Source organism: Vombatus ursinus, unplaced genomic scaffold (genome assembly GCF_900497805.2).
Source record: "Vombatus ursinus unplaced genomic scaffold, bare-nosed wombat genome assembly UNPS02014158.1, whole genome shotgun sequence".
Taxonomy (NCBI): domain Eukaryota; kingdom Metazoa; phylum Chordata; class Mammalia; order Diprotodontia; family Vombatidae; genus Vombatus; species Vombatus ursinus.
The window spans coordinates 2,854,958-2,867,794 of NW_020953936.1; the positions used below are offsets into that span (position 1 = coordinate 2,854,958).

At 41.7% G+C, this 12,837-nt stretch overlaps 1 protein-coding gene across 1 annotated transcript in view; it reads left to right on the top strand.

Annotated features, from left to right (window-relative positions):
- Positions 1-7,001, top strand: part of FRMPD1 (FERM and PDZ domain containing 1) — a 76,779-nt gene extending 69,778 nt beyond the window's left edge. Inside the window, exons 16-17 of the mRNA XM_027859087.1 lie at positions 2,902-3,738; positions 4,423-7,001. Of these exons, the coding sequence (XP_027714888.1) occupies positions 2,902-3,738; positions 4,423-6,902 (3,317 nt within the window). The 3' untranslated portion in view covers positions 6,903-7,001. The remainder of the gene's footprint in view (positions 1-2,901; positions 3,739-4,422) is intronic.
- The last annotated feature ends 5,836 nt before the right edge of the window (positions 7,002-12,837 follow it).

Genomic DNA, 12,837 nt, shown 5'->3' on the forward strand with positions numbered 1-12,837 from the left:
CAGGCATTCCAGCGCAAAGACATGAAGATAGGAAATTGAGGTCCATGTATAAGGAAAAAAGAAGGCTAGTTTGGTTAGACCTTAACATGTACAAAGAAAAGTAATTAATATAGTTGAAAAGGTAGGTTGAGACCAGGTTGTAAAGGACTTTAAAAGCCAAAGTAGTTTATTATTTATTCTAGAGGCAATGGAGAGCTTCATTGGAGTTTATTGAGTAGGGAAGTAATGGGATCAGACCTGCACTTAAGGAAAATAACTTTGGGGGCAGGTAGGTGGCACAGTGGATAGAGCACCGGCCCTGAAATCAGGGGAACCTGAGTTCAAATGTGGCCTCAGACCAAACACTTGACACTTACTAGCTGTGTGACCCTGGGCAAGTCACTTAACCCCAACTGTCTAATTAAAAAAAAAAAAGAAAGAAAATAACTTTGGCAGGTATATGGCAGGAGATGAAATGGAAGGAAGGAGAGACTTGAGGCAGGGACACATGTGGGGAGGCCATTGCAACAGTCCAGGCAAAAGGTGATGAGAAACGGAACAAAGGTGTTAGGAAGAGCAAAAAGACCAGTTTGACTGGATCATACAGTGTGTGGAGGGAAGTAATAATGCTAGAAAGATAGCATAGGGCTATCTAAGATATCTCCAAAGGTCTCATGATGGAAAATGCTATCCACATCCAAAGAAAGAACTTTGGAGTTTGAATGCAGATAGAAGCATACTTTTGCTATTTTTTTTCTTCTGTTTTGTTTTGTTTTGTTTCCTCTTTCTGGTGGTTCCTCCTATTGGTTCTAATTCTTCTTTACAACATCACTAATGTGAAAATATGTTTAATAGGAATGTATATATATAGCCTATATCAAATTGCAAACCGTCTTGGGGAGGGAGGTGGGGAGAGAGGGAAAGAAAGATTTAAAACTGAAAAGCTTATGGAAGTGATTGTTGATCAAAATAAATTAATAAAAATGTTTTAATAAATCTTAACCCTTTTAAAATATAAAAAAAAAAGATAGCATAGGGCTAGGTTGTGAAGAGCTTTAAATGAAAAACAAAGGAGTTTATAGTTGATCCTAAAGGTAGTAAATAGGCATCTACTGGAGTTGAATGAGAAGGGGGTTGACATGGTCAGAATTACACTTTAGGAAAATCACTCAGTAGCTGAGTGGAGGACCCATTGAAATGGGGAGATCTGAAACAGGGAGACCAACTGGAAGGCAATTACAACGGTCCAGGTGAGGCGATGAGGGCATGATTTGAGTGCCTGATGGGGGTAGTGACTCTGTGAATGGAAAAAGGCAATGGACACCAAGAGATGTTGCAGAGACAGAAATAGCAAGTTTTGGCGACTGCTTCCATGTGTGGGGTAACCAAGCATGAGCAGTCAGAGATGACACCAGGGTCACAAACCTTAAGTGACTGGAAAGATGGTGATGCCCTTGCCCAAAATAGGGAAGTTGAGAAGAGCAAAGGGTTTGGGAGGAAAGATAACAGAGTTCAATTTTTCAGTATAGCTGGGGTTAGTCAAGTAAGACTTAATCTGTTTCAGAGTTCCCATTTAACCACTGGACCCTTGGAGTAGAGACAAAGGGAGAATTCTGGGAGAAGGGGTCAGAGCCTGTGATTTCATCGGGGGAGGTAATTTCCCAGTATGGAAATTCCCTCCATTGATACAAATTGGCAACTCATTGGTTCTAAAACATTAACTTGACCATGGTAAAATGACTAATAATAATTAATAGCCAGCATTTAACTAGTGCTTTAAGGTCTGTACTTTACATATGTTGTCTTATTTGATCCTCACAACAACCTTGTGAGATTGGTGCTATTGTTATCCCCATTTTATAAATGAGCAAACTGAGGCTGAGAAAGATCACTAGTAAGAGTCCGAGGAAAGGGGCAGCTAGGTGGCACAGTGGATTGAGCACCAGCTCTGGATTCAGAAGGACCTGAGTTCAAATCCAACCTCAGACACATAACTCTTACTAGCTGTGTGACCTTGGGCAAGTCACTTAACCCCATCGCCTAGCCAAAAAAAAAAAAGATTCTGAGGAAGGATTCAGACTCCTGTTTTCCTAACTCCAAGTCTAGCATCTTACCCACTGTAGCACTCAGATGCCTGTGTCAGATAGAGAGGAGACTTGAAGCCAGGTTTACCTAGCTTTGACTTTCCACGTATTAAATCACATCTGGCCCAAGATAAACTGTAGTGTTGTCTAGTTTATCTGGGTACTCTCTTTCCCTCTCTTCCCCCTGTTCCCCCACCCCAGAGAGAAGGCTTTCTCACTAAGCCATATCTCTTACTGTAGAATAAAAGGCTTTTTCTCCTGGCATTTCAGGTAAGGCAAATCAAAAAGATATTTGGGAGGTCAGAGGAGCTCTACCTGGCACCCTTGAATCCCATCACCTACCTAGGCTGGCCTTGAGTTGGATGCTGCCAAATAGGTGGTACAGTGAATAGAAGACTGGACGTGCAACTCAGGAAGACCTGAGTTCAAATCCTGTCACAGACACTTAATTAGCTCTAGGCAAGTCACTTAACCTCTCTTGGGCTCATTTTCCTCTAAAATGGAGATAATAATAGGATTTATCTCCCAGGGTTGTTGTTAGGATTACATGAAATAATGCAGGTAAAACATTTTGCAAATCTCAAAAGCACTATAAAATGCCACTGTTATTCTGTACTCTCTACTAAAGGGTAAGTTGGGGACTTTCAGGGGTTCCGTGAACTTGGATGAGGAAAAAAAATTACATCTTCATTTTCACTAACCTCTACACGACATGACTATTTCTTTCAATTATTTCAAAACATAATTCTGAGAAGGGATTCCCAGACTTCACCAGACTACCAGAGGGGTGCATAACACAAGCAAGGTTAAGAACCGTTGTTGCACCTCTCTCTTACAGGTTACGAATCCAGAGCCTGCAGTGACTCAGAGGAATCATCGGAAGTCGATTCTTCCCTGGAGCTCCTTTCAGACAGGCACCCGGTGAAATTTGACCACATAACACCCCTCTGTGAAGAAGAAGAACAGGAAATGCTCAGTGAGCAGAAAGATGAGAGCATCATCCCAGTAGAGGCTGAGAAAAGCATGTGCAACGGAATTATCAGCCTCACTGACACCATTTCCGAGGGCTCTGATTCGGCCAACACGGAGAGCCGGGGCTGCAAAACCAGTGGTTCTAGTGATTCAATGGATGCCCTGGAAGAGGATGACTTAGACGCCTGTTCCTCCAGCAGGCCTGAGTTCTTCCATTTCCACACACCCAACTTTAAAGAGAGTTTGGAGAAAAACAATTTGCCCCTTTCTCTAGGCATCAAGGAAGAAAGAGGCCAAATTGAAACCAATGGCTTCCTTTGTCTCCTGGAGTTATCCCAGAGAGCCAACACCGAGCTCCAAAAGACTGAGCTCTCCAACTATCCAAGCACCCTTAAATCTAGCCCAGGGAATGAGCTGAATGCATCCACAGTGGACCCCAGGTTGTACGATAGCAGCAGCATGGAATATTACAGTCTGTGTTCAAACGTTTCTCCTGCCAGCATCCTCAGCAACAGCTCTGACAGCAGTTCTTCCAGAAATGGTCCATCTCGGCCAGTTCAGGAGGGGAAAGTCTGGAAAGCTGTTTCAGCCTCAGTGGTAGAATCCTTTCTTTTAAATCCTTCTCCAAGTTTTGAAGACACCAGCTCAGATGATGAATTTTATGATGCAGCTGATAAGCTGACACCCTCAGATTCCCTCTCAGGTGAGCTCATGGAAGGTTGTATCTGTCATCATTGATCTGGAAGGAGTGTTGAACAGTGCCATGAGCCCAAGAGGTACTTACTAATTAGTAAGGGTACCATAGGGCTTAGGGGTACTCTAGGGTCTCTTAGTGGAGAAAGTTGGGAGCTTTATGAATGTATTTTGCCAGATCCTGTATCTCTTTGCCCATAACTCTCCTCTACCCCAAGGGTACACAGAGATATATACATATATACATACAATACATATTCCCAAGTGATCTAAAGATTCATCCAGAATGTTCACATACACACACACTAAAAATTAAATTGTTATATTAAATAAATTTAATTTAAATAAATACAATTATATTAAATAATACAATTAAATTAAGTAAATTAAGAATTAAAGTTTAAAATAGTATGGGAATGTAAAATACAAAAACTTGTTAAAAATTAAAGATTTACATGGAGGGAAAAAATCATCCTTTAAAGAGGTTGGAACTTTACATAGCTAGGGAAGGCAGAGATCAAGTATAAACAAGTTAAGTGATCTGACGCTGCCATACAAACATACTTACTGAGAATGACCAAAAATCTTATCTGTAGTGCTGAGACTACAGATTTATTGTAACCATTGTTGTTCTGGTACATCATGTGTAATGTGTAACTTTGTCTTGTACTTTTCTTCCTTTCTTTATATCTAGATCATAGCATGGTCCCTACTGAAGAATGGAGTGATCTGGGGTCTAAATTTAAAAAAAGGGAGAGCTCAGAGGAAGGCCTGACTCCCAGACCACATAAAAGAGAGCATAACAGAAGAGTGGGAGTGAAGAAATACGCAAAGACTCTGAGAAAAAGAAGGTCTTTCTTACAAACTGACTATACATCTCAGGTTACCTTTCCTTTGGCTCCATCATATTCTCTGGAAAATGTAGACCATATGTGCTACTATGAAAGGGAGCCCTACCTTTCCTTTGTCTCTCACTCACCAACTGTGTCATCATTACAAGACATGCAAGGAGAGCCCGGTCTTCTTGAAACCAAGGCCCTTGGACTACTGACTACAGGGGAAGCCAAGAGTAAAAACCACTCCTCAAATTTAATGGAAATGGAACCTGAAACAATGGAAACCAAATCAGTCATTGATTCCTTTGTTTCTTCCATTTCAGCAGTTCGTCTCAGGATTGACCCAGAAAATAAAGAAAATTCTAGTGTTGCCCCTTTGACCATGAACAGCGCTCCAGGCAGTGTCCCTCATCATCTGTCTTCAGGTTTGTTTGAACAAAATGACCAGTCAGATCCTTCTGAAAAAGCCTTTCAACTTCAAGATGGAAATGTCAGGGTTTGCAAAGTCCAAATGGCAGAATCTCAGAACTGCCCCTCTGACTCCTATAATATCCATCCAGGAACCAAAGACAGTTTGACAGTCAGCCCAGAACAACAGGAAGTAATACAAGGAATCCCAGGGGTCAATACAAAGCCACAATTTGAAATAGGATTCAGGCATTTGTTTGAAAACCCAATACAGGAAACAATCCAAAAATGCTTAGAGCCTTTGTTTTCTTCAGGGGACCAATCCAGAAATAGTGAATGCGTTAAAAATTCAGGAGGGGAGGTGCCTCTTTCTGCTGTCAAAGACCAAGGAGGGGAACGACTCATGCTACCTTCTTTGGGAGGCAGCAAAGAAGCAGGTTTTTCTATTTGTGACATCAACCAGAACAGTGGCATTTTATTTCAGGAGGAACCTAGGAAAGATTTGGATGAGGGCCTGATTGATGATACAAGTAAAAAGTCCTTAGCTAATGTGGGGCTGCCTTTTGAGAACAATGATCTGTCTGGTGAAATAGCCTCTCTCTCCAAGTGGCAGACACTTGGAACAAAGACTCATCAGGCACCACTATGGCATATGCAAGAAGAAGGCAGAGAAACAGCCCTCCTAGTTAGCATAGGCCAAACCAGCCTCCCCCGAGAGAAGGAGTTGTTATTGTCAGAGAAGCATTTAGACTCTGATGCCTTTATCGGGCACCTGTCCATCCCATCAGGCTTGCAGACATTTCATGAAGGGAGTTCTGTACCCCAACACCTTGACGATGAAATGAGAGGAAAGGCGCCCCCTAGTGTCACTCTCCTACCTGTTGATTTTAACCAGGGACAAACTCCACAGAATCCACCTTCATGTCACCTGGGAGATGCTTTCAGGCAGGAAACAGATTACAACCTAAAGAAACTGAAGTGCCCCAACTATTTTCCCTCTGCGCATAGTGATATCTTAGAAATAGAAAAGGAAAGCCTTAGCATCGTGTCTCCTTCTTCAAAAAAGCCTCTCCTCTGTTTTGTTCATAAAAATAATCCCAGTGCTTCCTTGAATAACAGGTCAGATCATTCTTTGGATTTTGCAGGGATGAAAGACGTGATCTTACCCAAAATCGGGATGAAACAGTGCAGCTGTCAGTTATCCTATGCCACTTGTTTTCGTGGCTCGGACCCTGAGGTCGATGAGGAGAACTCTGATTTGGAAACGACCCTCTCCTCAGCCCCACTCACGACCCCCCCTTCCTCAGGAGGCCAGTCTTCTGTGCGTGGGAGACCTGAGCTCACCAGAAGCAACAGCTGCAGCGAGCCCCATCTAAGGAGTAACTGCCTCTGGTCTGAGTACTACACCAAAATCGTAAAGCAGTTGAAAGCTGGACCGTGCAAATCCCCAGATGGCTTTTGCCAGCTCCTGGATCATGTGGTGGAATTACAGGATATTATAGAACAGTTTGGGGGAAATGGGAACAAACACCCCCAAGACAAATGTGCCTGGTACCTTTCTGAAAACAGGAATCATCTCTGTGCAGGATCCCAGAAGCTCATGTCTAGCTGTCAGAATGTGATTAAAATCGACCAGTCCCCTGAAGAAATGCAGAGTGCTGTGCAAGAAACTTTCCGAAACCTCATCCAGCTGATGGCCTTGTGCTTGCAGTTTACAAACTGTGGCCGCTGCGTGAGGACGCACAGAGATGTGACAGTGAACCTCAAAGACGTTGTGTGCGCCTACTATCAGTTTGTGCAGGCTGCAAAGCTGACCTGTGAGAGAGGCTATCGAGATTTAAGTGTGAAATTATTAGCACGCCAGTGCACGGCCCTCACGGCAGCTGTATTCTGTCTCACCCAGAAGTTCCGGGCATCAATGGCCCTATGAACATCATCCCACTAGTCCAATGACTCCTGACCCACCTACGTGGGAATGTCCCTAAGAAACAACCCACAAGCATTTACTGTTTAGAGAGTTATCAAAATAAATGCCTTGATGTTTAATGGTAGTCTGAATCATATGTGTCATAAGGTGTGGTTCACAAGAGAACCACAGGCCATATCCTTTTGTCGGGGATGGAGGAGGGGAAGAGGGAGATGTTTGGCTGGCTTTCCATGATGTGGTATTTTTCATGTTTGGGAATGGGGGAGTTGAAGAGGGAGACATTTTCCAGATGAATACTAGACTCTCCCAAAAAAAGTAAAAGAGAAATTTCAGACTTAAAATCATTTAACATCTCTGTGCCTCAGGTTTTTCATCTACAAAATAAGAAGGCTGGACTAGGTGACCTCTGAGATGCTAAGTCTAAACTATATGATCTTATAGATAGAATCATTACAATTTTTAAAAGCCCATTAAAAAGTCCATTCCTTTTAAAAAGGCACATATTGGACATCTGCCTTTGTTAAATATAAGCTTAAGTATTACGTTATTTATATTATTCCTTCCCCCCCCCCACAAAAACCAAAAACACCTTTAAGCATATATTGACTACTGAAAGGGGAGAAAGCATTTAGGCAAATTGTTGTAGCAACAAGACTCAAGAGGCACTTTTAGCCTGCAGCATGATTCTTCCACCTTAACACAGCCTGTGAGCAAAAGAAGAGGTATTTTTTAAAGGTATGCATGGTGGTTAAGCATTTTTCCTTTTATTTTTAGTAAACAGGTAGCTCATCCTTCATTAACTTTCTTGTTGCTTCTGTCAAACACTAGCACCTTCAACTCCTGTTGAAGGAGCCTGCCCAAGAGAAGTAACAACAAATAACACAGATTTTAAAAATCATATATTTGTTCCTAAAAATTGGTGGGAGTGCAGGGAGAAAGCACAGAGATAGCAGATTTAGTCCTGGGAGGGCCCTAAGAAAAAGGACCTTAGAGAAACTTTCAAAGATTTCCAAAGATGGGCCAACTATTATTTTACAGAGCTCAAGAAAGGACCCAGCTTTTTGAATTTTTTGATGTAGGCCTGTGATTTGATCAATATGCAGTAAATGCCTCCATAGATTCAGATAACTAGAGATCAGGAATGAACCTACTTTTTGATTTGTTTGTTTCTTCTGGCCTTTAACTTCAGTGGTATAACAGGGGTGGGGAACCTCTAGGTCCTCAAGTGTGACCCTTTGACTGAATCCAAACTTCACAGAACAAATCCCCTTAATAAAAGGATTTGTTCTGTAAAACTTGGACTCAGTCAAAAGGCCACATCCAAGGACCTAGAAGTCCACATGTGGCCTCAAGGCTGCAGGTTTCCCACCCCTAGATAGGGAATGCTAGATCTGAAACTCCTTCCACCAATGCAAGCCAGTGCCTCCTCTGTAACTTATGGAGAGTCTAGGGCAGTCCAAAGTTAAGTAATTTGCCCACAGTCACACAGCTGATGTGTGGTAAAGCAGAAAGAGTGCTGGATTAGGAATCAAAGGACATAGGTTGAAATCTTGGCTCTGCTACTTATTACTTGTATAATCTTGGACAAAGCATTTAACCTTTCTGGGTCTCAATGTCCTCATCTGTAAAGTGGCTAAGTTTGTACCCTATGACCCACTAAGGTCCCTTCCAGCTCTAAATCTTTGATGCTATGACCCTAGTTCTCTCTGTTCATCCTCTATCCAGGCCTCTGTGTATACTAGTCTACCACACTGACTCTTACTGCCTTACCTACTCATAATTTAGTAAAAGTAGCGGAATTGTCTATAAAGTTGAAGCTAGTAAATGAATGTGACGTTAATAACTTTATATGTTGAAGCTGTAAACACAAGTCATTTTCCCCCATCTATCATGCTTTTTCTACAACTGACCTGTGCTGCTTTCAGGTGACAGGTGGTCCTTAGTGTAATAGAGGACTGGTCATTGATAACTCAGTCCTTATGCACATGTGCAGCAGGCTCTGCCTGACAGCAGCTGCCCAGGTGGACTTCAGAGCACGTACAGGTATTCTGTTACTGTTTCCTAAGCACATTTACCAATGATGAAGAAAAAGCCTTTTGGTTGGCTGCTGAGCCAGAACTGAGTGTGCCACAGAAGGGCAATAACTAGTCAAAGGAGCCTTCTCTTCTTTCTCTCTCCCAGTGGTGAGTGAGGCAAGGACTGCTGAAAGCCTCCAGGTGGGGAGGTAGTAGTGGTGGCGCAAGGACCTCCTGCTGCCGGCTGCCTCTTTGATTTATTCTTACCTGTTCCTAATGAATGAGGGTTGTAGATGGAATGGACTAGGTAGGTATACCCTCATGAGATCTCCAAAGGCCCCAGTCCACATTACACTTAGCTATGGGATCACAGAATTTCAGAGGGTACCTAGCCTAAGCCATACCTGAAGCAGAAATCTACCCAACATTCCCTCCAAGTGACCATCCAGACTCCATTTGGAGATGACCAGAAATGGGGAATTCACTGTCTTTCCAAGAAGTCCTCGCATTTTTAGAGTTGTTCAGACACTTTCATTTATTCATCTAAAATTTAGACTTCGCAAATTCTACTCACTGGTCCTAGTTCCTCTTTCTGGAGCCAAGCAAAACAAGTCTAATCTGGCTGTTTTTTAAAATAGTATTTTATTTTTCCAATTATATGTAAAGATACTTTTTAACATTCATTTTTAATAAAATTTTGAGTTCCAAATTTTTCTCCTTCCCTGTTTCCCCCACCTCCTCCCTAATCCTTGAAGATAGATATCTTGCCTAAATGCCCTCTTTTTCAGGGCTAAATATTATCAGCTCCTTCAGCCAGTCCTCATGTGGCATGTTTTCAAGTCCCCATCCTCTGTATGAACTTCTATCTGGGAATGCCTTTATTAAAATGTGGTACTAGAACTGAACACAAGACTCCAGACATGTTCTAAAGAGCAGAACCATCATTTCCTCTCATCTTGGATTCTGGACATTTATGTCACTTATGATTATATTAGCTTTTTTGACTGCCATAATGATAACTCAATTTCCATAGCACTTTAAGTCTTACAAAATGTTTTCTCCACAACAATACTGGGAGGTTTACATATAGGGAAACTAAGGTTTTGAGAGGTTAAGGAGTTTGCCCCTTATCACACAGCTAGCAAGGGTCAGAATTAGGAGACCTGGTTTCAAATCTCATCTCAAATGACAATGCTTTGTCCTTTATGCCACACTCCCTAACTTCTATGCAGTTCCATTCTCATGAGCTGTTATCTAACCAAGTTTCCCTCATCCTGTAGTTAACTGATTTTTTAATGAAATTTTTATCTTATTAGATTTGACCCACCATTCAAACCACTCAATATCTTTTGGATTCCCAATTATTAGGCATATCCTTTGTGTTCTCCACAAACTTGATGATCATGTTGTCTGTGCTTTTATAAAAAATTCTGAACAGAACAAGACCATGAAAAGACTCCTGTGGAATGCCACTTAACCACCTTCTTCCAGACAGACATCAATCTATTAATCACTTTTTTTTCTGGATGTTGAACAAGATCTGAATAGGTGGTGCAATGGATAGCCATCTGGACCTTGAGTCAAGAAGACCTGAGTTCAAACTCAACCCCAGAAACTTACTAGTGGTGTGACTCTGGGCAAGATATTTCACTTCTTTCTGCCTCAGTTCCCTCATCTATAAAATGAAGATAATAATAGTACCTACCTCCCAGGGTTGTGGTGAGGATAAAATAAGATATTTGTAAAGTACTTTGAAAACCTTAAAGTTCTATATAAATTATTATGATTAACATTATGTTTATTATATTAATTCACAATATTATCATTAGAATGTAAGCTCCTTGAGGAAAAGGACTATTTTTGTTTTTTCTTTGTACCACCAGCACTTAGCATAGGGCCTGGCACATAGTACATGCTTAATAACCACTTACTAATTGCTTGATAGAGACAAAATGGAGAAATGTAGGCTGAATGATTCATCTCTATTTTGTCCACAAGGATGTTATGAGCAACTTTGTTAGATGTTTTGCTGAAATATAAGTTTATGGCACTCCTCTGATCTACTGACCTAGTAATGCTGGCAAAAAAATGGTATCAAGTTGATCTGGCATATTGTTGTTCTTTAGTCATTCCAGTTGTGTCTGACTCTTCATGACTCCATTTGGGTTTTTCTTGGCAAAGATACTGGACTGGTTTGCCATTTTCTTCTCCAGCTCATTTTACAGATGAGGAAACTAAGGCAAACAGAGTTAAATGATTTGCCCAGGGTCACACAGCTACTAAGTGCCTGAGGCCAGATTTGAACTCAGGAAGATGAGTCTTCCTGACTCCAGGTTCAGTGCTCTATCCACTGTACCACCTATGCCCTGCCCCCGCCCTCTCCAACCCCCCAGAAGCCATTCAGACTCTTAGTGACTGCTGCTTCCCTTTTCAAGGCCTCATAAACCATGTGTCCCTTTAAAAATACATTCTAGAATTCTTCCAAGAATTAAAGTCAAGCTCACCTATCTATAATTTTAAGATATTCTTTCTCTTTCTGAAAATCATCTCCAGTCTTATGAAAAATATCCTGTTCTCCACCATTTTTAAGAGATCACCATTTAGGCATGACCCAAGTTCTTGTTTTTAAGAACTTGCTATTTTGAAAGAGCAACAGGGCATCTCTAAGCAAAACATACTGGCTCTTACCAGGGCAGACAAATGTTTAAATTAAAATAGCAAATAGCAAAAACCCCTGCTGGGCAGGTATAAACCTTTTGGCCTTAGTCTTAGCCCTATAATTAGCACCTCCAAAAGAAGGCTAAGCAGGATAAAATTGGAGTTAGTTGCACAATGTAGTGGATGGAGAGTTGGCTTCGGAGCCAGAAAGACCTGGGTTGAAGTCCCAACGTGCTACCCTCACTTTCTCATAGACTCAATCTCAAAGATTCTTATTGAAAATCTCAAAGAATCTCACAACTGGAAGGGACTGCAGAGGCCATCAGCACTCATCCAACAAGATCTGGTCTTCACACAAGACCTCTTGGAGGTGTGTACCAGATGCTTCCGATGATACACACAAGCTGTACTGAATGCTTTGCCAAAATCTAAGTAAACTGTATCCACAGCATTCCCCTGATCAACCCATCTATTAACCCTGCCCCCAAAAAAAGCAAGGAACGAGGTTAGTCTGGCATGACTTGCATTTGATAACACTAGGCTGGTTCTTTTTGATCACTGATGCCTAGATGTTCAATAATCATCTCTTTAATTTGCAAATAACATAACTAAGCCATAGTTGTCTCAGTGGCTCAGAGTCCTCCAGGGAGAGGAAATCCATTATCTCTCAAGGCAACCCAGGCCACTTTGAATAGTTCTATTGTTAGGAAGTTTTTTCTGACATTGAGTTGAAATTTGCCTCTCTGCAAATTCTATCCATTCCTCTAATTTGTCCCTCTGGGGCCCAGCAGAACAAGAGTAATCTCTCTTCCACATGACAGCATTTCAAAGACCTGAAGATAACAATCATTCTTGTTCAGTAGTTTTCAGCCATGTCTGACTCTTTGTGACCCCATTTGGAGTTTTCTTGGCAAAGATACTGGAGTAGTTTGTCATTTGCTTCTGCAGCTCATTTTGCAAATGAGGAAACTGAGACAAACTAGGTTAAGTGACTTAGACAGCGAGTAAGTGTCTGAGGCCACATTTGAACTCAGAAAGATGAGTCTTCCTAACTCCAGGCCTGGTGTTTTATGCACTGCACCACCTAGCAATCATATCCCCCCTTTTCCCCCATGTAAACATCCCCCTTCCTACGTGATACTCACATGATATAATCTAGAGCAGTAGAGTCAAACTTAAATAGAAATGAGGCCACTATACAATACAAAAGTATACCTGTGCAGTGGATAGAGCACTGGCCCTAGAGTCAAGAGGACCTGAGTTTA